General features: G+C 29.0%; 2 protein-coding genes across 3 annotated transcripts in view; one reads left to right on the top strand and one right to left on the bottom strand.

The window, feature by feature from the left end:
- Nucleotides 1-26,566, bottom strand: part of LOC126742504 (rap guanine nucleotide exchange factor 4) — a 97,649-nt gene that overhangs the window by 69,201 nt on the left and 1,882 nt on the right. For both annotated transcript variants that reach the window (XM_050449154.1, XM_050449152.1), the window contains one exon: nt 3,717-3,859. In XM_050449154.1, the coding sequence (XP_050305111.1) occupies nt 3,717-3,859 (143 nt within the window). Of the gene's footprint in view, nt 1-3,716; nt 3,860-26,566 lie in introns of those variants that run through there.
- On the top strand, nt 5,963-16,171 carry LOC126742509 (putative ankyrin repeat protein RF_0381). Its single transcript, XM_050449161.1, has 4 exons — nt 5,963-6,176; nt 9,580-9,744; nt 9,799-10,144; nt 14,868-16,171. Exons 1-4 carry the CDS (start codon nt 6,011-6,013, stop codon nt 15,316-15,318), a joined length of 1,128 nt encoding a protein of 375 aa, XP_050305118.1. The 5' UTR covers nt 5,963-6,010; the 3' UTR covers nt 15,319-16,171.

The following is a 26,566-nucleotide window of genomic DNA, read 5'->3' as shown; positions in this document are numbered from 1 at the left end:
CCTGAAGATATTCAGAAACTACCTAAAATTAAATGAGAAATGCCTGAAAGACGTCAATAATTAGTCCAAAAGCCTGAAATGAAATCTAAGGACTTAAAAATTAAATACTAATCAGTTAATTAAAAAAAAAGTCGTCATAATCATAAAAAAGAAATAACCTTCGCGAATTAAATTAAAAATAATAATGCATGAAGGAAGGATGACAAAATTATATTTACAAAAGAAAAAAATTATATTTATCTATATATTCTTCTGATAAAAAAAATTTATTCTAAAACTTATTCCCTCCTATCCTATCTCCAATATTAAATTTTTTATTATTTTATTTCATAAAATTTGACCGGGTATAAAAGTTTTTTTATTATGTTCTCTATTCATAGTGCCAATTTCTCTTTTCAATTACAATAATTTATTAGGAATGCTTGACATTTACATAACAATGACGTAAAGGACCTGGAAAAAAATAAAAAATGCCTAGAAGACATGAAAAATTTGTCCAAAAGCCTGGAATAAATAAAATAATCAATTTAGGCCCCTGCAAGGCAAAAGAACCTGGAAAACTAGAACATATTAAAACTATATTGTGGATCTACTTTATTTTAGGTTTAAGGTTACGTTTCTCTTAATTTATTAGTCGACCAATTAATCAATGACAATTCTAAAATATAAAATGTATATGAAGTCACATCAGGACTATAATTTTCTAAAATAGTGCCTACCGTCTCCATTTAAATTATGCATAAATATTTATAATAATTTGAATCTTGCTCTAAATTTTTGGTGGCATTTTTTTGTCATCAAAATGCAGTTAAATCACACCTTAGCATTTTTTTTTCATAGTAATATGATAGATATGTTACCTTTTTTACTCATATAAACTAACGCGTATGGCGAAACTTAGCAAAGGTAAATAAATGTATTTTAATGCAAATTCTCGCCGCATGTATTAAATATTCAATGTTGGCTCGCCTCACATGTATAGAGCACGTTAGTAAACAACCAGTTAAATCATTTAAACGGTATTTATGTATGTATGTAGGTATCACTGCGACAACGTACATATTATGTACATATAACCTTTGTGGGATTACTATAAATTAAGACTGGAAAAATCTGGACATTGTTTAACTTACAAAAAATGGTCTAAAATATCCCTAGGGAGCAACCAACAAACTAAAATTGCTAAGGCATCTTAATATAGATTGAAACTATTATTTAACGTCCGTTTTACGAGAGCAACTTTGTGCTACACTTTTCAGATTAATTGACTACAATTTATGACTAACGAGGGACGGAGGAGGGTTTTTACTCTTCTTACAGTAGTTTTACTATTAAGGTTTAATTACGCGAGAAAATTAACGGGTTAGAAATACGAGGCAAGTGGAACTGACAAGGCGAATTTCCATTAATTAGGTTTTCTTTTTGTGGAAATAAAGGGCAGCCGGGCTGACATGCATGCAGCTGTGTTTTCTATAATGGGGGTTTGTCAGAGAAATAACTTAAGGATATGAAAAGTTTATTTTAAGTTAAGAAGATAACTGCCTGGAGACATTTGGTCAAGTGTCTGGAAATGTTTTGGAAAAAAATGTTGTTTTAATCTTCTAAGTGATAATTCAGTTTTTGAGGTTTTCGGGAAAAATAAGACCTATTTCAAGGTTTTTTATTTAAGAGAAATATGAAGAAAAGTGAAAAAAAAATCACAAAAGCTTCTTGTCTCTCAAAGTCACAAAGAAAGAAGTACTAAATCCAAATACAATAGTTGTAAATAATTTTTTATTTTCCAGGGTTTTTTTGAGTTTTCTGGAAATATTCAGACAACAACACTTTAATTTTCAAATTGTTAGGGAAAAGTCTGCCTGGAAGGACTTAGAATCATTATTCCAGGCAGTTGACCATGACGACATAATTTTTTTATATCTGGAACTTGATTATTGATGATTCCAATGGGTTCGTTTAGGATTATTTTTTTTCTCTACGTATAGTTTTTCTATTTCAGGTGGTTGGAATCAGATCTTATATACCATTCATAATTTACAGTTCTTGAAGTTTATACATGGTTTATCACTGAAAAATTAATTCATAGATTTCTTAATACAAGTACGTCAACTGCATTATCAGCTGTACTAAATCGATAATTTCAAGGTGTATTAATTAATTTACAGCATTTATAATTCCCAGCAGTTAAGCATACATTCGTAATTCCCAAGAATTCGCTACGGATGTATCATTTTGTTATTCCAAACATTTTATTTTAAATTGTTAGGTTGTTTACTATTTTTTTAATTGAGGGAACTTATCTACATTTTTTTATTTTGAATTATTATAATTATAATTTAAAAATTTTCATTCATAGTTTTAAAATTTCAGAGTTAATAATTATTAGTCTGTAGTTACTTCAACTATCTGGAAAAAATTAAAAAGTGGCCCAAACCACAATTAATAAAGAATTATTACGCAGGTTTAGGATTTTAAATAAAACTGATTTTAATTCAGAAGAATTGCTGACGTTTCGGTCTTTATTTAGGCCATCTTCAGGGCTATTTCCGTTGAAACAATCAGCCTATGTCTAGCGATGAAATAAGCAAACATTATAAAGTATTGCTCTGTACATCTACGTTATGAAATTTAAATTTTTATTTTAAAAACATCACAATCAAAAAATTTTTCAAAAGTCTTATATTATGAAATAAAAATATTATTTCAGGATAATAAATTATTTTTTTGATAACCTGGAAAACATAGAAAATTATTTTAAAAGTGTTCATTAAATTGACTTCACATTTTTCCAAAAGCCTGGAATAGACTAAATAATTGTTTTAAAATGCCTGAAAGCCATACAAAAATTACGTCAAGTGTCATCAATTACAAATGCCTGAAAAATATACAATAATGATGTCAAATTAAATATTATAAAATCGATAGAAATAGTTTAAGGAGCAAAATAAAAAAAATGCTTAGGATTGCAGGTAATTTTCTACCCAAGGCAAGCACAAGGGCGACAAGTGATAAACTACTAATATAGTAAAATAATTTAGTATATAAATTAAATATTTTAATATGTAGTAAAGATGGTGAGTCAAAAATGACAACTTGAGAATCGGCATTCGGGAAAACGGGCTAGAATGCTTAAAAGATATGCAGAAATTACGCCAAGTATCTGGAATAAATTAAAAATGCCTGGAAGATATAATAAATAATTAGTGCCTGGAATAAAATAGACAGTTGCTTAAAAAGGCCTGGAAGATTTGTAGAAAAGACAAAATTAAGCTCAATTGTTTATAATAAAATATATGATTTATTAAAATTGTTTGAAAGATTTACATAAAAGGCGTCAGGTACCTGGAATAAAATACAAAATACCTGGAAGACATAAAGAATTAGTTTGAAAGCCTGAAATAAAATAAATATTTATAAAAAACGAGCGTTTTAGTAATAAATATCGTATCTAAAATATATTTAAATAGGTGGCATTTTTTTTCTCAAACTTGTCTAAAACATCGAAATACCCACTAATACAACCGGGATAGAAATTCAAGACCTGCACATTATTACATAAAACTAACATTGACCATTAGGGACGTTTTGTTTCATAAATAAATAATTGTTTCAAAATGCCCGAAAAACATATACAAAATTTATATAAAGTACCTGTAACTGCCAATAAGAGAAAGTCTTTCTTTCCTTAAAATAACATAGAAATAAATGAAAATACTTACGAGTCACCCCATTTTCCAGATCCTCGTAATAGCCGCATAAGGCCAGTTGCTGTAGCACGGAGTTTGGTAGTTTACAGAGCTGATCTACGCGACGCAGTCTGCCGCAGATCAGTTCTACGTCTTTTACGTTTCGATCGCACGGTCTGCAATTGAGAATAAATTTTTAATGATAACATGCTCCCTGTTTGAATGAGAAAATGCGCAAAAATCCCAGAAAAAGTACCATTTAGTTACGACTGTTGTGTCGATAAATGAATGGAAATTGAACTTTTTCATCTTTTTTTTTTTTTTTTTAGATATCATCATTTAATACGTCCAATTACAGAGCAATGAGCAATTTTTCGCTAAAATATAGTATAGGCACTGCTATTAGTTGAGCAGTAAATTTTTTATCTTTTTAATTGTACCTTTAAAGGAATCTGATTTCAATAAGTCCTGTTGATTCTCTTACACATTTTGTATATTCTGAATACGTTCCAGCATAGAAAAGGTTAAATAGAATCTTGGGTTGAAGCGAAGAGTCACTTGTGGAGCTTTAAAATCCAGTTGCTTGAATAATTGTAAACAATCAACTTTAATTCTTGGGATTGCACATAAAAATGCATGAAATTCTGCTTCTACTTGCAATAAGTTAATATTATAGTTGAAAATGTGGAAAACCCTGTGGGGAAAGACACCTGTCTGCAAATTTTCGTGGAACATTTTCAAGATTTTCCACATTTGTACAATACGCAGTCGCACATAAATCAAGCTTTGACCTGACTAGAGCTTTACTTTGTAAGAGTGACAATGACTGTAAAAACGTCCAGTACCATATCCAATGCAACTTCAAAGATCCTTTCTTTAAAATTCCTCTATTAAAAAAAAATCCTTTATTTTATAAGGGTGACAGTTCAAATGTCAAAATGTCGAAATATGAGTATCACGAATAGACAGGTATACTGTCTTATACTGTACTTACAAGATACTGTCAAGTGATAGTAAAAAATGACATTGATAGTAAAAGCGTTCAGTGCCATCTCTTGAAGGATGACAGCATGTAAGTTCAAAACAGAATGGCGGGATTATATGGTTAATTCTTGTGACAGTTTGCATATAAAAACAATAATTGCAAATGCACATTTTCTTTACTTTATTAGAGTGACAGTTCGAATGTCAAAATGGCAGAAAAGTTCAACGAATAGACAATTATTATATACTGACAAGTGACAGTAAGAAATGACAATGATAGTAAAAACGTTCAGCGCCATTCCTCGGCAGATGATAGCATGTAAATTCAAAACAGAATGGCGGGATTGTATGGTTAATTCTTGTGACAGTTTGCATAAAAACAATAATTACAATAAAAAAAAACAAAAAACGAGGTTATGCAAATCGTTGAGAAGGAAATTTAAGACGTGGCTGTGGTTACAGCCATATTTAGTTTCTTTCAATATATTGAAAAAGTGAATTTTTGTGTTCTTCCAGGCAGTTGAGAGGTTTTTTAATGTCATTCAAACTGCAATTTTTGGACTGATATTTTATAAAAGAGTTACTTGGATGGCTTGGAAAACGTATAGAAACTTAACCACAAATAATCAAAAAAATTTGCGTGATAGTAAATGAAATACCTCAATTGCTTGGAAAAATTAGCAGAAATTACTTAAACGACCTGAAAAAAGGTTTAAATAAGATTTTACTTTTATATATATTAATAGATTATTAACCCTATCAATCTATTAATCTAGGGATAGAACTCCCGGAAAACTGACTCAAATACATGAAATATATGACTGAAAAAACTCCAATACATTTTGTGAAATAAATTTCTAAAAGTAAAACGCTTTACACTGAAAACAGGTCAGTCAAATCTGTCAAATACCTTTGAAAAGTCGGTGTAAATGACGTCAAACTGATTGAGGGCATTAATGGATTCATCAATCGCTTGGGTTATGATACATAAATCTGTTTATGTATATCGCACTGGAATAAATGCATGTTGTGAGGAGTTAAAAATGGCTTTTCAAAAATCTACATTATAACATAAATATAGGGCGGTAATTTTCTATTGCAGAATTGTTGTCTTTTTTAAACAGTGCATTTCTGTTAAATAAAACTCAAAGTGGTTTTAACAATATATTTGACGCTATATTTCCAATAAATTAATAGTAATTATGTCGGGCAGTGTTTTTTTTTATCATAACTATAATTAATTTATATTTAAAATTAACCTCAGATTAGTATCTTATCGCGGAACGTTTATATTAATTTATCTCCGTACGTATGTATGTCCGTGAGTAATACGCGAATAAAAGATGAAATTAAAGTTTAATTTCATGGATTTTGACTTGTTCGAGGTGGCCAGAAATAATTGTTTTTCCTTACTAAACATCGCCCTGGATAACTTGACGATTTATAACTTTGAAATTAACAGTTTCGACCCCAAGGGTTATACTTTGCTGCATTATGCCGCTGAATACGGTGAGTATAAACATCAGTTTATAACCTCAAACATTAAATCCACCCACAAAAATTAAAAGTGGCTGAATAAGAGGTGTTTACTTTTAAATGTGGCGCACCCTATATATTATAAAGCGTTATGAATAAATTATTTAAAAAAAATCAGTTCTGTAAAATATCGAAAAAAAAATTGTTTAATACTCTGTATCTTAAAGATTTTCTGATTCTCTGAAAGATTTTTTAATTGTAAAAAATGGTTTAAATTAGACAAAGCTACATTTACGTAGAAAAGGTTCCGCGCTAATTTTTGAATATTCAACCACACAAAAAACCAACTTCTACAGGGTTAATATCAAAAAGCACCCTCTCAGACCAGGTTTCTATGCAGGCCATTTATAATGAGTTGAGTTAAATGAGTTAAATGAGTTTCAGCAAATTCGACCCTGTCAGTTTTCCAGAAAGAAACGCAGAAAAGTATTTTTTCATAATAGAAATAAAATAAATAATTATTTAAAAATGCCTAGAAGACATACAGAAATGACGTCAAGTGCCTGGAATAAAATAAATAATGACTTAGCATCCATTTAATCCTTATAAGCGATTTTTAACAAACCAAAACATTTCCGTCTAAGATACTCAATTTTATTAACTTGACTTTTCATTTTTTCCATTTTCATTTCGACACTTTCCAGCTGCTGCAAGTGATGCTCGAAGATCTCTGCTACAGTATCGACCATTGACGTTTTATGAGTCACATCTTGAAACTCATTTAAAAATTTATCTGCATGCAGTAGAAATGCGTGAATATCCTCGGAAATTTCGTAGCAATTCTTATCCGATTTGTAGCAACTGCAGCCGATCATTAGAGGGATGGGGGGAGGCAGGTTTAATTCTTGATTTGCCACAATGTCCTCCATACGTTGCAGATTCATTTTAACATATCTTAGTTGCTCATCCAGTTCTGATTGTAGACTATTTAGAAAGTTCAGGTGTTTCTGAATCTTCTCCAGATAAAGCTGAATGTTTAATTGAGTGAGAACGTTTGCGTTTAGTGCCTTTGCTTGCAGAGAGAATCGGATTTCTTGCTCTGCTAAATAAGCCGATGAGGTCTCTATGAGTTCCTGTAGGTGGTCAAAATTGAAACTATCGGTTTTGCGGTTTTTTATACGAGAATTTTGAGACATTTTGACAATAAATTGAAGTTTTAACCTGGAAATGTAATAAATAGGATATTTTGGTGTATTCACAACAGAGCAGATATGAAAGGAGACTAAGAGAGCATAGGAAAAGTGCCAGAAAACCCGAATTTGAGATGAGGGGCAAACATTGAAGGTCAAGGCTTAGATTTAATATTAAATAGTTACTGTGTTTCAGGAGTTTCTATAGAAGTTCACAAATTGAAATCAAATATTTGGAAAATTTCACAAAATGTAAATTTTGATGATTTTTCTGAAGCATTATTTTACTATTACAATTAAAAAAAAGAAACTAAAAAGTCCCTATGAAGCTTCAAAAACTAAAAAGGAATGTTTTGAAGCATCATTTTACTAGTACAAATGTAAGATCTTAAAGATTTATACAGAACTTTAGAAATTAAATAAAAAATATATTGAACTTCAAAAAACACCAATTTCAACAGTTTTTTGAACCTTTATTAGTGTATTATAAGATCTTGGATGTTTCTATAGAGCTTCAGAAATTAAACAGAAATTAGTTTGAAGTTTCATTTCACTACTACAATAATTGTTAGTTCTTAAGGATTTCTATAGAACTTCAGAGATTAAATAAAAAAATATTTTGAAGAAGCTTCGTTTTACTACTTAAAGTTGTAGGATCCTAAAAATTTCCATAAAATTTCAGAAATTAAATAAAAAATATATTAATTTTTTTCAGCTTCATTTTTGACTTTTTAAGGCTTCATTTCACTATTATGATTGTAGCATATTCTGAGTTTCTATAGAGCCTCATAAATCAAAGAGAAAATATTAAATAAGCTTCAAAAAATGCCAATTTTAATGATTATTTTAAAACTTCATTTCACTTTTTAAATTGCAACAAATTATTAATTTCTATAAAATTTTAGAAATTAAATAGAAAATATTTTTTAAAGTTAGAAAGTACCAGATTTGATAAATTTTTTGAAGCTTCTTTTTTCTCTTATAATTGTGAAAGATTAGGAGTTTCTATAGAGCTTCAGAAATTATTAGCGTCACAAAATCCTAATTTTAATTAATTTTTTTAACTTCATTTCACTATCATAATAGCAACCTCTTAAGAGTTTTTATAGAGCTTCAGCAATTAAATAGAAAATATTTTGGAGACTTCACAAAAATGTAAATTTTGATGCTTTTTTTGAAGCATTATTTTACAATTTAAAAAAAAATTAAAAGTTCCTATGAAGCTTCAAAAATTAAAAAGGAATATTTTGAAGCATCATTTTACTAGTACAAATGCTTTATTTCAGTATTACAATTATAAGATCTTGGATGTTTCTATAGAGCTTCAGAAATTAAACAGACATTAGTTTAATTTTACTACTACAATAATTATAAGTTCTTTCTATAAAACTTCAAATACTAAATAAAAAAATATTTTGAAGAAGCTTCATTTCACTACTTAAAGTCGTAAGATCGTAAGAATTTCCATAAAATTTCAGAAATTAAATAAAAAATAAATTGATTTTATCAGCTTCATTTTTGACTTTTTTAAGCTTCATTTTATTCTCATAATTGTAAGAATTTATTTTGCAAAATGTTAATTTTGACGAGTTTTTTAAAGTTTAATTTTATTATTAAAATTATAAAAAAATAGGCATTTCTATAAAACTTCAGCAATTAAACAGAAAATATTTTAAGGTAAAATGTCTCCCTCTACTGTTATTTTACATATGGGTTAAAATTCCCAACATGTTTCGGACATAGACAAGTTTAAAATTGGAACAAGTCACGCCTAAATCTTCACTAAAAAATACTTTGAAAATTTTAAAAAATTATTTATTTAATTATCATAATTGCAAGATTTTAGGAGTATATATAAAACATGAGAATGATTTTGAGAAACTTCAAAAAAAATCTAATAGAAAATATATTTCAAAAGGGCTAATTTTGTTGAATGTTTTGAAGTTTCAGGTCCCTATTGTAATTATAGGTTTTAAGGAGTTTCTATAAAACTTCAAAAACATTTTAAAAAATCCACTTTTACAATTGCACAGACCTTCAAAAAATTAAGAGAATACACTTCAAAGATATGCTAATTTTAACCATTTTTTAACTTCATTTTCCTTTCAAAAAATATTAATATCTTGATAGCGGTAACTTGAGAACGTTCTAACAACCTACATAAACATAATCACTAACCTGAAAAACTTTTAAGTGGGAACATATACACCCTCCGGGCCGTAATACACTCCCATTAAATATTCCAGGTAACCTCGAAACAGTCGAGAAACTCCTGGCACTCAAAGCGTTTCCAGACATCTTAAATTCAAAGAGGCAAACCCCGCTCCATCTGGCTTGTCTCAATAACCATACGGGCATCGTAAAATTGCTTTTGCAACATAACGCGAACGTAAACGCCAAAGATGCCATAGGTAAGAACACATCATTAAGGGAAATGTTAATTTAAACCATTTCCGCTTTTGTAGGTGAAACTCCTGCCATTATGGCAACAAATCTGGAACTGTTTCGAACACTCGTGAAAAATGGCGCGGATATTTTCCAAAAGAGTAAACTGAAGAAAACTGCACTACATGCGGCATGTGAAAAAGGCTTAAAAGCATTCGTGGAGCATTTAATATCCGCAGGATCGGATGTTAATGCTGTCACAGTTGAGGGGGAGAGTCCTTTAATGCTTGCTATAAAAAATGCCCATTTGGATGTGGTAAAATACCTTTTGAAGTGTGAATCAGTTAATTACCATCAGGTAGATTATGATGGGCAGAATTTAATTCATTTTGCGGTTCAGCAGGACACCAAGGAAGAAATTCTTAAGTAAGTTGAAATTTAGGTTGTACACCATAATGAAGAAATTAGACTAGAAGACGTTTTTATGTTAGTGTAATCATTTATCTTTAAATTTAAATTTGGATTTTAAATGTTTTATTAATAATTTCTTGAAAGGGTTAATTTTCATTTCAAAATCCTCTCGGTAATCTGGAGCTTTAGCGTTGTTGGATCTAAGGGCATATATCACCATTTAAAAACTGGACACTAGTGAGCACTCAAGTGTTTTTCTATACATGAGAAACTGAATTATATTTAAAAATGTTCAATTCGATTTTGAAATATAAAGAGGTGTCTTTTTAATTTTATTTAACTTACTTATCTAGTTTCATTTAATTTAAAATTTGTACGCTAGTAAGAACTTGAGTAAAAGACTTATAGAAAAGCTTTAAGCTCTATAGAAAACTGCCAAACTGAGAAAAATTAATAAAAAATTTGTGGTTTTTTCACAAAAACACTTTCATTTTCTTTAAATTTCAAAGAGCCATATCTCAGTACCTTAAAAAAAAACCTTGAAGGAACCCTAAAGTTGGATTAATTTTGACGGTGAGGACCTCAGTATTAAATAGTAAAATAGGTTGCCTATAAATAAAGCATCATAACAGATAGGCAACTTACAGTACAAATTTAATGTTTTAGTTCTAGTTAGCTAAGAAGGCTTTAGGTTCTATAAATAATTGAAAATAATTATTTGAAAGTTCGTGGTTTTTCCAAAAAACACTTTTATTATGTAAAAGAGTTAGTGTGAAAACCAAGTGATGTTTTTTGGGAATAATTTGACTAATTAAAGACGAAAAACACTATTTTCAGGCGATCTAAACACTACTAAGAAAACGAAACGATGACATAGAAAAAGGTGGAGAGTGGAATTCTCATTTATATATTCCTATCTCACTTTGAAAATTAGAAGAGTATGGGAGTAAAGTGATGTTTTTCTGGAATAATTTGACTAATTAAAAAAGAAAAACCCTATTTCCAAGTGATCCAAATACTATTAAGAAAATGAAACGATGATATAGAAAAAGGTGGAAAAGTCGAATTCATATTTATATATCCCTATCTCAGTTTAAAAAATAGAAGAGGATAGGAGTAAAGTGATGTTTTCCTAGAATAATTTGACTAATTAAAGAAGAAAAACAGTATTTCCCGGTGATTTAAACACTATTAAAAAAACGATACGATGATATAGAAAAAGTGAAAAAGTGGAATTCTCATTTCTACATCCCTATCTCACGTTGAAAATTACAAGAGTATGGGAGTAAAATGATTTTTTTCTGGAATGATTTGACTAATTAAAGACGAAAAACACTATTTCTAGGCGATCCAAACACTGTTAAGAAAACGAAACGATGATATAGAAAAAGGTGGAAAAGTGGAATTCTCATTTATATATCTCTATCTCAGGTTGAAAATTAGAAGAGTATGGGAGTAAAGTGATATTTTTCTGAAATAGTTTAACTAATTAAAAAAAGAAAAACATTATTTCTATGCGATCCAATGACTATTTAGAAAATGAAACCATGATATAGAAAAAGTGAAAAAGTGGAATTCTCATTTCTATATCCCTATCTCACGTTGAAAATTACAAGAGTATGGGAGTAAAATGATGTTTTTCTGGAATGATTTGACTAATTAAAGACGAAAAACACTATTTCCAGGCGATCCAAACACTGTTAAGAAAACGAAACAATGATATAGAAAAAGTGAAAAAGTGGAATTCTCATTTATATTTCCCTATCTCACTGTGAAAATTAGAAGAGTATGGGAGTAAAGTGATGTTTTTCTGAGATAATTTGACTAGTTAAACAAGAAAAACACTATTTTCAAGCGATCCAAACACTATTAAGAAAACGAAACAATGATATAGAAAAAGTAGAATTCTGATTTATATATCTCTATCTCAGGTTGAAAATTAGAAGAGTATGGGAGTAAAATGATGTTTTTCTGGAATAATTTGACTAATAAAATACAAAAAACACTATTTCCAGGCGATCCAAACACTATTAACCCTTAAATGCATTTAAACTTTTTTGTTTTGGGTAAAAAAAAATTTTTACGCTAAAATATGGTTAGAAAACTGGGAAAAATAATTTAAAAAATATTTTTCCTTAAATCTGTCTTTTTTCTCCAAATTTTTTATTGTTGCAATTTTGCAATATTGTGCATTTACAGGCAAATTAGATTATTTATTCATGAAATTTTTTAAAACAATTTTTATTTTTTTTTTAAGCATAATACCACTCCACATTTTTCGCACGCGATGTCGGTGTATCCGTTGCAACCAGAAAGTTTGCATCTGGTTCTTTTTTCGGAAAACACTGACGAATGAGACACTTGATCCTATGCACTTATTTTGTTGGTACGTGCTGGGCATTTCCTCGCTGTACCTTAGCTTGAATTTCCCGACCTAATGAACTTGATGGTCTACCTCTTTTGGCCGTAGATTTTTCTACATTACAAAGACAGTTAGCAACTATGCTTCTAAATTTTTATTGTTGCAGTATTTCCGACTATTTTCCTTTTGCGTTCATAACTTTTTTATATAAAAGCCATAGTTAAATCCAACAAATGGCAAAAAATCCGTAGATACCATTTTCTACTCTTTAGTTTTATTCGATATCTTCCTATAAAGCTGTCCGTTAAATCAACCCCTCCCATGTGACGATTGTATTCGCGAATAATATTGGGGCACTCAATTTCAATGTTTTTGTATTCTTTTTTGTCGAATCTTTTGACATTACCTAGAGGCTGCCAGCCAGCATAAGTTGACAAGAGAGTAAGACATCTACTGTCCTTCCAATAACAGAGGACAATTCAACCCCGTCGATGGTGCTAACATATTCAACTGAGCTACCACGCTTTTCCTTTTTTAGTTTATTATGGTAGTTTACAATCTGGAATTCTATTACGACGAACAGTTCCAAGAGAATATATCCCCCTTTTAACAAGATATACCATTAGCTCTAGAGTGTTGTAATAATTCTCACAAATTAGTCTATAATTCTGCATAGTAGGTATAATCCGAGATAAACTAATTACGATATTTGCAACCGATCTAATATCAGGTTCACCGTCCGTTGTTGTTTGATGATTTTCACTCCCAGAATAAATTTCAAATCGGTAGGCAAATCCACTTACACCCGCGCTTTAGTTGAACACATTTGTTCGTCTACAGATAGGGCATTTAGGTGCTCAATTAGTGTTCGCAATTTGTGAAGTCTATCATAATAATTATCGTCTTTAAGTAAATGCTTATTATTGTCGTTAAAATGAACGTAACGTTTAACATTATTTTTTCAAATGTATTTATAGGCATGTCATTTCGAACAGGGTCGTAACCTATATTCATATTCCAGTATGATCGTACATTTGGCAAGTTTACTATGGACGTGTAATAACAAATTCCAATAAATTTCCTTGTCAGTGGCAGAAAAGCTAACTTGATTGTTTGGGGTTCTTTTAAACGCAATACAAATTGGTTTCGTTGACGTTTATCGATTAGTTCATCGTTTAAAAAATATTTTAAAAAAACTGGATAGAGGCTCCAACGCCATTACTTCCCGAGAAAGGACTTCATCGCCATAAAATGCTAATTGAAGATCGTTCAAGCTTGGAAGCAGCACAATATTTACGCTGCTTCCAAGTTACGTTCCTTTTTACAAATTTTTTTGTACTTGTTTGGGAATCATTTCTTACTTTATTAGATGGCTCTACCTGACACCCTTTAATTTCAACCCCATCGTCCATTGCCTTTATTTGCACTTGATTCTCATCGTTCTCATCTGAATCACTCAAAATGTAATTTGGGGCTGCTTCGCTGTTAGTATCCAAAAAATCAATTCCATCTTCACTATCCGACTAGTTTTCCCATATGGATTGCAACTTCTTATCACTAAGAGATCGATTTTAGCTCATTTTATGTGTCAAACTCTGAAAATACAAAATTTTTCTATATTTACTACATTGGATAATGTTAAAACAAAAATATAAACTAAGCGCTAAATGCACAATGTTGCATATATGCAACGTCCACAAAACAAAAATTTTTTTTTCATCTGCACAAAAGTATATATAACAATTTTTTACTGAATACTACTGTTGTAAATATACAACGATATGCACTCAAAATAAAATATTTCGTTAGTAGTTTAGGATAGGTGAAATAAGTATGTAGCACTTTTGCAACAAAATTCATTTAAGGGTTAAGAAAACGAAACGATGATATAGAAAAAGGTGGAAAAATCGAATTCTCATTTATATAACCCTACCTCAGTTTAAAAATTAGAAGAGGATGGGAATGAAATTATGTTTTTCGGGTTTAGTTAGACACATTACGGGAGAAAAACACTATTTCCAGGCTATCCAAACACTATTAAGAAAATGAAACGATAATATATAATATAGGTGGAAAAATCTAATTCTCATTTATATATCCCTATCTCAGTTTAAAAATAACAAGAGGATGGGAATTAAATGATATTTTTCGGGTATAATTAGACACTCTCCAGAAAAAAAAACGCTATTTTTCTATATAACTCTTTGACAAGCTAGTAACTCGGTGACTCTTTTTCTCTCTCACCTTTTAATTGTTGTTACAGAATGCCTCTGAAAATTTTAATTTTAAATAAAAAATCATTACACTATCATACAAAACGTTGTCTAACTTGAAATCCCTGTTACAAACATTGTCCGTAAACCTGAATACTTACAGGGAACTTCTGACTCTTGACCTCAACATCAACCAACGAGACCCAGACGGCTTATCACCCTTACACATTGCTTCGAGCAATAATAACACAAAAATGATTAAACTTCTTATTCAGAATGGTGCAGATATCCATATAAAAGATCATGATGGTTATACAGCTCTTCACATAGCTGCTGATCATGAAGTCAATGCTGAAGCTGTGGAAACCTTAGTGGAACTTGGAGCAGACGTGAATGCTAAAACTTGCCATGGAGATCTCCCGTTTCATCGGGCATGTGCAAGCGGAAGTGAGAAGGGAATTATGGTGTTGTTTAGTAAGGGAGTGCTTCAGGTTAGAAACAAATATGGGTATACCCCCCTAATGGTTGCTGAGGAGTGCAGTAGGGTTAATGTGAGGAGTTTGTTGAAGAGTTTGGAGGGTGGTAGGAAGAAGCGAGTTAGTTTTAGTAGATGAGGGAATGACGATGAAATTATACTTATACAATGTTAAGTTTTTCCAGGGATTTCTGTTTCGTGTTTTTTTTTTAATTTAAAATACAAAAGGATGTTTTGGATTTCTTAAAATTAAGCCAACAAAGGAAGGAAAACAGGGACCATTTAATACATGAAACCTCATAAAAAATGCAACGTGAAATGCAGGTCCAAAGCAACGAGACGAATTTTAAAACGAATTCCCCGCGTTGCATTTTATGGGCCTAATTTAAAAATCCAGGCCGACATAAAAATGCCGAGGGTAAAGAAGTGTTTTTTAAAACTGCCCCAATTTTAACTGTAATCCCCTATAAAATCTTATTAAATTCAAAAAAATAAACTCTATATATGGGGAGCGTGTAAAAATCACCCGATATTCCAGTCGAATAAGCTTTCCAGACTGGATATTGGCCAGTAAATTGAATTTGCCCAGTCCAAGGTTGAGGAGGTGCATCATATATGGATAAAGCCGAGCCATATGGATTTTATTTCGTATTAGTTCACTGAGTCGTTTACTGTTCATGGTCAAACCGGGGTCTGGATGGATGCTTACCTGGAAGTTTATTTTTCAATTTTTTTCTGGATTTAAATGTAATCAGTTGAGTTAGCATTAAACTTAATTAGATTTTAAGGGCTTCATTGTTAAGGGTAATTATGCAGGGTATTATGATAGAGCTAATTGAGCGTATGCCTAATTAGTTAATAATGTGTAATTATTGGGAGATGATACTAGATAGGGTAAATGGCGTAAGAGTTTCATAAAATGTTAATGTTTTATATAGATTTGAATAGAAAATGTATAGAGTTTTGTATTATATTAAAATATAGTTAATAAACCTCCAATTACCTTAAAAAAACACTGTACACTGTACTGTAATTTTAAATTACTGTCAAAAAAATAATGATATCTCCTGAAAAACAACGACCGGTTCAGGTACGTATGCTAAAATAAATATTTTGTAATTTACCAGCTGATTGCAGATAAAAGCAAATCACTGCAGAGATAAATACTATATAACCTAAACAATTTTTCGAACGGTCTGGATTTGATGAATCTTTAAAATCACTGATGAGATTTTATTGTTAAAGAACTGTTAGTAAAACTGTAATAAAAATCACTGCACGGTATGTATATTATCAATTATGACTCTATAAGGAAAGAATGCAATTTTTAAAATGATTTTAAAGAGAAAATTGATCAATGTCATTAAATGTTTTATCAACATATTTAAAACAAAAAAAATTCACTACTGAGATAAACGTTTTACCATTTTCAAACTGATGAGGGCAGAAAACAACTTTTTAAAATAAAATCACTGCTGTGATAAACATTTTATAGGTATTAAGCCAAAGAGAGCAGACCATAATTTTTATTGCCGTTAAAATAGCGAATAATTTTAAAATCACTGTTGAGATATACAAGGAATAAAATAATTTTTTACTTTAATTAAATTGTCCGTAAAAATTATTTGAAATCCTTTCTGGTTGTAACATTACAGATAAATTAAAGAAGTCATTTTTTTTTCATTACACTAAAAACTCAACATTAATTTAATTAAATTATCCTGAGGTTAGAGTCTAACATAACAAATCGAATAGTACAGCAAATGTTTAATCATCAATGCCTTAAACATTTTAAATTAGTTTAAGTCTATCGTCCTTAAAAGTGTTAATTAAATCATTTTTAAGGTTTTAATTAAATATCAAAGACTAGAAATTCAATGTAAATTTCATATTCACTAATAATTTATTAGTATTAAAATAAATTTAATTAAATTATCCTTAAATGTTTAAATTAGATCATTTCTGGTCTTGTAGAAGTAAATTTTTAATTTTCAATGCACTAAACATTTACTTATTACATTGTCTTAGGTTTTAATTAAATATCACTTTAATTAAATAATAATTTTAAATAATTTTATACAATTTTAGTTAACTAAAAACTCAATATTCGTTGATATTTTTTAAGATTAAAATTTATTTAATTAAACCGTTCTTAAAAGTATTAGTTAAATCCATTCATGTCTTTTATAAACTTTGAATTCTTTTTATACTAGAATCTAATTTAATCAAATTGTCTATAGGGTTTGTATTAAACATCACAGATTAGAAATTTTATTTTCCTTTGATATTTAAAATTGGTTTAACAAAATTTGTCTTTAAAGTTTAAATTAAATTAATTCTTGCCGTAACATCACAAATTAATCAGACTTATTTTTTAAATTATTACACTGAAAATTTAACATTAATTTAATTAAATTGTCCTTAATTTAAAATATCACAGATTGATCGGGAAAGTTAATTCTTACAATTTATTCCAATAAATATTAAAAATGATTAAACTAAATCGTCTTTCAAGTTTAACATTAAACATAATAAAATTTGTGTTCAAAGTTTCAATTAAATTAATTCTTGCCGTAACATAACAAATTAATCAGATTTTTTAAAAATTATTACACTGGAAATTTAACATTAATTTAATTAAATTGTCCTCAATTGAAACATCACAGATTGATCAGGAAAGTCAATTCTTACAAGTTGTACCAATAAATAATAAAAATAATTTAACTAAGTCGTCTTTCAAGTTTAACATTAAACATAATAAAATTTGTCTTCAAAGTTTAAATTAAATTAATTCTTGCCGTAACATCACAAATTAATCAGATTTTTTTTTAAATTTTAAACTGGAAATTTAACATTAATTTAATTAGATTGTTCTTAATTTAAACATGACAGATTGATCAATAAAGTCAATTCTTACAATTTGTACCAATAAATAATTAAAATGATTTAACTGAATCGTCTTTCAAATTTAACAATAAACATAATAAAATTTTTCTTCAAAGTTTAAATTAAATAAAGTTTTGCCGTAACATAACAATTTAATCAGATTTTTTTTAAATTATTACACTGAAAATTTAGCATTAATTTAATTAAATAATCCTTAATTTAAACATCACAGATTGATCGGGACAGTCAATTTTTACAATTTATTCCAATAAATATTAAAAATTATTTAACTACATCGTCTTTCAAGTTTAACATTAAAGATAATAACATTTTTCTTCAAAGTTTAAATTAAATTTATTCTTGCCGTAACATCACAAGTTAATCAGATTTTTTTTTATTATTACACTGGAAATTTAGCATTAAGTTAATTAAATAATCCTTAATTTAAACATCAGAGATTAATCGGGAAAGTCAATTCTTACAATTTGTACTTATAAATAATTAAAATGATTTAACTAAATCGTCTTTAAAATTTAACATTAAACGTAATAAATTTTTTCTTTAAAGTTTAAGTTAAATATATTTTTGCCGTAACATTACAAAGTTATCAGATTTTTTTTAAATTATTACACTGGAAATTTAACATTAATTTAATTAAATTGTCCTTAATTTAAACATCACAGATTGATCGGGAAAGTCAATTCTTACAATTTATTCCAATAAATATTAAAAATGATTAAACTAAATCGTCTTTCAAGTTTAACATTAAACATAATAAAATTTTTCTTCAAAGTTTAAATTAAATAAATTCTTGCCGTAACATCACAAATTAATCAGATTTTTTTTTAACTATTCCACTGAAAATTTAACATTAATTTAACTAAATTGTCCTTAATTCAAACATTACCGATTGATCGGGAAAGTCAATTCTAACAATTTGTACCAATAAATAATTAAATTGATTTAACTAAATCGTCTTTCAAGTTTACCATTAAACATAATAAATTTTTCTTCAAAGTTTAAGTTAAATAAATTCTTGCCGTAACATCACAAATTAATCAGATTATTTTCTAAATTATTACACTGGAAATTTAACATTAATTTAATTAAATTGTCCTTAATTTAACTAATTTACAATTTTTTTATACTTACAATTTATTCCAATAAATATTAAAAATTATTTAATTAAACCGTCTTTCAAGCTTAACATTAAACATTTTAAACCGACCAAGGAAGTATTTTTATAATTTTAAATACGACAGAAATTCAACATTAATTTGATTAATTTATCGTTAGGGTTTTAGTTTAACTATGAAGTGAATATTAAATCATTAACATTAGAAACATTAAATTCATTTAAGTAAATTGTCCTATAAGTTTAAATCCTTTCTGGCCTCTTATGGAAGTGAATATTTAAAATTTAATATAAAAAATATAATTAAATCTCCTTTATGGTTTCTTAACCCTTCCAAATTCATAGAATTTATAACTAGTAGTCTTATTTAATACACTAAAAATACAGATTTAATTGAATTAAACCGTGAAACTCGGTTTTAATGAGTTTGCATTATTTAATTAAAATTAATGAACGAAGCCAATTTTCAATGCATGAAAAGTGGACATTTAATTTGGTTGCATTGTTTATTAAGTTACTCATTAAATTTTTAACAGGTCTTTTTTAAAAAGTGAATTTTCAATATTCAGTGCATTAAAAATAGCAAATCAATTTAATTAAATCACCTTCAAATTCTAATTATATATAGATGTGAGAAATCAATTCTTAATAGTCAATGTATTAAAAGTAAACGGCGCAAATTATTTTAATTAAATTGTCTATTATTAAATTATTACTTAAATCTTTTTCAAGTTAGGGGTTGAGATTACATTTTTATTCTTTAGGCACAGTTATAAGAATACTAAATTTTTTTATTTAAAAAAATTATAGAATTCATTTTTTAAAGTTTAATTAAAGGGCGACCAAAATTGTTCAATTAAACCATCAAGAGTTAAAATTTTTAAAAGAATCGCTTAAATTGCTCTAGGCAAACCAGTAACACAGTTTTAATAAAACACCTTAATTAAAAAATACTAAGACTAGAATATAAATGACATCCTCAATACAGACTGATCCAGAAATGAATTTTCAAAAGTTTTGTACACAATTAAATGTTTAATTAAATAGGTTTTGTCTTTAATGTTAAAATTAAAATGCACGGATTACCTAAGCTGTAGTAGTTATTTTTGTGTTAATTTTAAAACCTGAAAATTCAATTGAACCTCACTATAAAGCTCCATCGAGGAGGTGATAAAATTTAATTCACTTTAACATGGACATAAGACATTTAGTTAAATTCTGTCTACTATTCGAGCCTGTATAGCTGTATTTTTTTCACAAGAACACATAAATCACACCTCACTTAAATTATGCCTCCTACGTATTCCTTTACATTCTTTTAAAAAATGTTCCCTTTGTACCCTTTTCGTCGGAAATTTATGGAGGTTGTAATTAAAGAGTTACGAGTATGCCTGCCTGCATCCGAAACTGTACCGTAAGCAAATCGATAACGCTTAATGCCAAATTTTAACGAAAATTCGTATGCAAATGGAGTAAACCCATCGCGTTATGAAATCCTCTTGCTTCGGGATTTTTCTCTGCAACAAGCGTTTTTATTCTGAAACAAAATAATTTGATTGCCAGAAAGTAACATTTAGAAATCTCCTCCTATTACTGGTTTTAATTATCTAAGAGCTGCTAAATTTTAAATTTAAATGAAAATGCGCCGTTAGGAGAGATAACAAATGCAGCTTTAAATGGGACAATGGAGCAGTTTATTATGCTGCTAAAGCTGGATAAAAGTTTTTATCATTTTTCAGTTTTTATCCCTCGGTAATAATTCGGTTATTTATGTGAAGATAAATCACATTGCAAAAGTGAGAAAATCTGTATGTTTCCATAACCCTTGTTTTAATTGTACGTGCTGTTTCCTGCTAATTGAGCTTCAAAAAGGCCTCCCCTTAGTTCTTGTTGGCATTATCTTGGATTACTGACCGTATTTCCTTAAGCAGAGATGCCGATACAAGCATGCAAATTCAGCATGTAATTTAATTTCTAAATCATCCTTTAAAATTACTTAATTTATTATGGAAAGTACCGAAAATCAGAGGGAAACAAGTCAGGAAAACCGAGATCGGTTTAAATTATAGCCCCAGTCCCTTGGTATAAAGGGTTTTAAATTAATCGGCTTTCGGAAATGTCAGAGGTAGTAGAACTCGAGAAGGAAATTGCTGAAAAGCCCCAATAAGACCGGAAACTATTGTTTATCAGTAAATAAATTTATTCCCTAATACATAAACCGAGGATTTATTTTATAAGCGTTTTCTATGCGGTGCGGGAGGCGAAAAAGCCCATAAAAAATAAATTATGTTAATTTTTAGGAAGTCGGGCGAGTTTAAGGGTGCAACATAAAAGTTGGAAAATTGCAGTTTTGAAAGTTTTCCTGAAACTCGAATTTACCGTTTAACGGTGGCGAAGTTTACAATGGAACTTTGTTTCGTTTTTAACTTTTATTGAGAAGTGCGATGTCATTAGGATCGGGAGTAAGGGGTAAAGTGAGTTACCGTTGAAATAAAAGCTTAATATGAAATATTGCTTATACCCGTAGTTTTTTGTTTTATTATATGTAAAAAAATATTTTAAGCATATCTTATCCTGTCTTTGGCTTAAGAGTTATGTGATTCAGTAGTAAATTATATTATTCCCCTGTTGAATTAAACATGATAAAATATTTACTTTAGAAACCATTTTAGAAAGCCAGTAAAAACATTTTTCTTTTTTTAGCATAAAAAGTGTAAATTAATTATTTCAACGGTGATTTTAAAAGTTTATCGTCTTAAAAGCTGTAAAACTTTAATATGTTATTTATTTCAGCGGATTTGTTGTGCTTATTATACCAGAAAGGATATATTTCACTTCCGCGTCATCCTTCACCCAGTCAACACGTGGTCGTTCAATTTTCTTTCCTATCCTTTAGATTCTTTCCTAAACCCTTTCCTACCCCTTGCCGTTTTCTATAACGTGCATTTAAGTATTAAATTTTGTGAAAGTTATCGATTCGGGAAACAGAGTACATACCCGACGGTTTTCCCGAATCTCCAAATCGTGCTGGCAGATTGCCTAGTAGCAGAGCCAATAACCTAGCAAGCAAGCAAGCAAGAATATATTTTATGTAATATTTAATTTAATTAATGATAAAAGTCTAGTGTTCAATTGCCTATAAGAATTAAATCATTCTTCTTCTTCTTCTCCTTTTTCTTCTTTTTATATTTTTTTCCAGGTTTCAAAACTCTGGGCTTAGGTCATAATTAATATCTTCCAGGCAGTTGAAAAAAGACACACTTCAGACATTTGAGATTGTGAAGTTTCGAAAGAATTAAAAGTGCACAGCAACCTGGATGAATTGAATCATTCTTTCTCCTCTTCTTTTCATATTCTCCTTCATGGTGTAAGTCCCTGGGCTTAGATCATAATTTATTTCTTCCAGGCAGTTGAAAAAAGACACACCTCAGGTATTTGAGATTGTGGAGTTCTATGGTATTAGAAAAACGCAATTTCAACTGCCTGGACGAATTAAATCATTCTTCCTCCTCTTCTTTTAATGTTTCCTTTCATAGTATAAGTCCCTGGACTAGATCCCATTTGTTTATTTCCAGGCATTTGAAAAAGACACTCTTCAGACATTTGAGATTGTTGAGTTCTATGGTATTAGAAAAACGCAGTTTTAACTGCCTGGGCGAATTAAATTATTCTTCCTCCTCTTCTTTGTATGTTCTCTTTTATGGTATAAGACCCTGGGCTTAGAGCATAAATTGTTTCTTCCAGGCAGTTGAAAAGCGACACACCTCAGGTATTTGAGATTGTAGAGTTCTATGGGAATAGAAAAACGCAGTTTCAACTGCCTGGACGAATTAAATCATTCTTGCTCCTCTTCTTTTTATGTTCTCTTTTATGGTATAAGATCCTGGGCTTAGACCATAAATTGTTTCTTCCCGGCAGTTGAAAATAAACACACCTCAGGTATTTGAGATTGTGGAGTTCTATGGGATTAGAAAAACGCAGTGTTCAACTGCCTGAACGAATTTAATCATTCTTCCTCCTTTTCTTTTTATGTTTTCCTTCATAGTATGTGTCCCTGTGCTTAGATCATAATTTATTTCTTCCAGGCAGTTGAAAAAAACATACGTCACGAATTTGAGATTGTGGAGTCCATGCGATTGAAAGAGCGCAGTTTCAACTGCCTGGACGAATTAAATTATTCTTCCGAATTAAAAAATTCACTTCTTAATTAAGCTGTAATGTTCAATTATTAAAACCCTATCGGCAATTTAATTCAATTAATTTTTAGTGCATCGAAAATTAAACCCAAAGACTTTTTCAAGAAGCCAGATTTAATTTAGACTTTTAAGCATAATTCAATTGAATTTTTTTTAAAGATTTTTCTTTTTTTTTCCATATTTTGAATGTTTATTGAAAAAAAAATTACTTCTTAATTAAGCTGTTCAATTAAAACCCTATCGACCATTTAATTTTTCAATTTATTTAAAATTTTTAATATATTAAAGAAGATTTATTTAAACTAATTTTAAGTGCATTCCTGCTGACATTAAATGAAAATTGATTAAAAGTTCACTTCTTCAAAAGGCCAGAAATAATTAAATTTTTTAGGGATAATTTAATTTAATTAATGTAGAATCTCTAGTCTATTGACAATCAAAATTCCCTTCTCTAATCGATCTGTGATGTTTAATTAAAACTTAAAAGGTGATCTAATTAAATTGATATTGAATTTAAATTGAACAATAATTTTATGTTCACGGTTTAGAATACCTCTCATAGCTTTGTTTTGAATCTTGAAACTCTTGAATTTTGTAACAAAATTGAACAGAATTCCAAGTAGGGTGCGGCTATTTTATTACACAACATAAGTTTTGTATACGTATCAACCTATTCAACATATAAAACCAATTTTTTCCAAGTGTTTTCTCATAGTATAATTAGCGTGACTTTTACAGTCGTAGCTTAGATTAGGGTCAAACATTACCCCCCAATACTTAATGTTATCCTGATTTACAGTTTTCCCCCTTTATCATTAATTAATGCCATTAAGATCAACATTCAATAAATGTTGTTTTTTATCAAATAAAGTGAACGTAGATTTGGACGTAAATTATTAAAACATCACATATAACTTTTAGATCATTATTTATAGCCTCTTGCATGACAGTTAATTTGTTACCAATTATATAGATCATCGTGTCGTTTACAAATAGTTCAATTTTAGTATATTCGATAAGATAATCAATAAGTAAAAAAAACAATAAAGAACCCAATACTGTACATCACTCAAATAAGATTTTCGAAAAATTGCAAAATTATTAGTTTTGACATCACACACTTTATTTTCACATAAGAAAAAACCAGAAAGACCGCAAAAAAACCACAACTTGTAATCACTGTTTTAAACCTTGAAGATCCTGCAAATACCTGCTGAAACATTGTCTTTATAACTATACAAAATATATACATAAAATTGGTTTTTTATAATACCACCTTAAAACCTATAAAAGCCGCCACAAACCCAGTTCGACCTAAACATGTCGTAAAAAGTCTGCCGCCGGAACGATATAATAAGACCTGCACGAAATTCCCTATATTTTCCACGTTTATTGGCCCATAAAATAAAGTAACACGAAACTTTAGTCGTAAAACATTTTTTTCTCATATTTTTAGGGGCTCAAAGGGTTTTTATTTACAAATTCGCCGTCCTACTCGCTCTATATAATCAATCGAGGTTCTATTTTTATAAGTAACTGAACCTTTAAAAACAAAGGGTGCAAAACGATATTTTTTCACGTCCTCTCGAGGGCGCTATAAATAAATATCCAAAATGAAAAAAGTCATCATAAATAAACGCCCCAGGGGGCTTTACGAGTAATATATTATAAAGCGGATGCGTTTGAATCTTAAGGGCATTATTTCCCGGCGTGATGGCGTTTTCCCCAATTTCACTTCGTCTTATCCGCTTATAGTAGACAGATAGTAATAAGGGGCGGATTCAAATGTTGCACCCTAAGGACTAGGGGTTTTATTTCTGATCCCACAGATTTGGCTTAGTATTACGGTTTTTTGAGTTCTATATTTTGGTTTTTTGGGTCTTTGGATATATGTATACAATTAATGTAACTAATACAAACATTTTTCTACTTTGCACAATTCGTATCTGTTGATGCTATAGCTATAAACTCTTTGACCGAGACATTACTAATTGTATTAGTAGTTGTAGCTGTGATGGACTGTTATAGAGTTCAAGAAAAATGTGCGACGAGAACTTGCTTAAGAGGAACTGAATCGCTCAAGAAATAATGTTATAATAGAAGAGGACCATTAAATTCAATTTTAAGTTATTGCTAGTTAAACGAAAAAAAAGTGGTACTTATATGGGAATGGAAAATAAAGATAATAAATATACGGAGGAATTGTTGTGAATGAAAGTTTTTATTATGATGATAGGACTGCAATGATAAGAAATTGAAGTAATAAAAACATTAAGCTATTGTTATTAAGTATATATCAAGAAAAAAATATATATATGGACCTTAAATCAAGAAATTATTTAACATATTTAATTTACATCTCTATCTAAAACTTAATATTTTGTTGGTAAATTTTAATGATTTACAGGATTATTTTAATACGTGACAAGCAATTAAAACTTATGTTGCAAAATTAAATTACAAGCAACGGAAATTTCCAATCCTAGACCAAAAAATGAACGAGTTATTCAGGTAAAAAATTATCGATAAATAAAATAATAATACAAAATGAATAACTGCGAGGACTGAAATAAAACAAATTGATATTTTGTGAATGTTTTAAAATAAAAAGAAAATTGTCATTTTGTGTATGTTTAAAGCAAAATTTCTTCTTCCCTTTAAATGGAAAAAAATCAAAATTTCTCCTTCTTTTTAAGTGACAAAGAAATCGATTTTTTGATTTATTTTAAAGTAAAAAAATCGATAGTTCTCCTCACTATAAATTTTAAAAAAATTGTATTATTTTTAAAGCAAAAAATCATTTTTTTCCTCTATTTTAAGCAAACAAACAAAATCGATTTTTAACTTTTTTTAAAGTAAAAAAAAAATCTTTTTCTTTTTAAATGAAAAAAATTGATATTTCTTCCCTTTTTTAGATGAAAAAGAATCGATATTCCCCATCCTTGTGAAATAAAAAAAGAACCGATAGTTTCGACTTTTATAAAGGAAAAAGATCGATATTTATCCTCCTTTTTAAATGACAAAGAAATCAATTTTTTGCATTTTTTATAGTAAAAAAATCGATAGTTCTCCTATTTTAAAGTGGTAAATAATTGTTTCTTTTCATCTATTTTAAATGAAAACAAAATCGTTGATCATTTTTGACTTTTTTAAAGTAAAAAAAAAGATTT

This window comes from Anthonomus grandis, chromosome 11 (assembly GCF_022605725.1).
Source record: "Anthonomus grandis grandis chromosome 11, icAntGran1.3, whole genome shotgun sequence".
Taxonomy (NCBI): domain Eukaryota; kingdom Metazoa; phylum Arthropoda; class Insecta; order Coleoptera; family Curculionidae; genus Anthonomus; species Anthonomus grandis.
The sequence above is the reverse complement of the archived record's forward strand: the minus strand, read 5'-3'. Positions and strand labels throughout refer to the sequence as shown.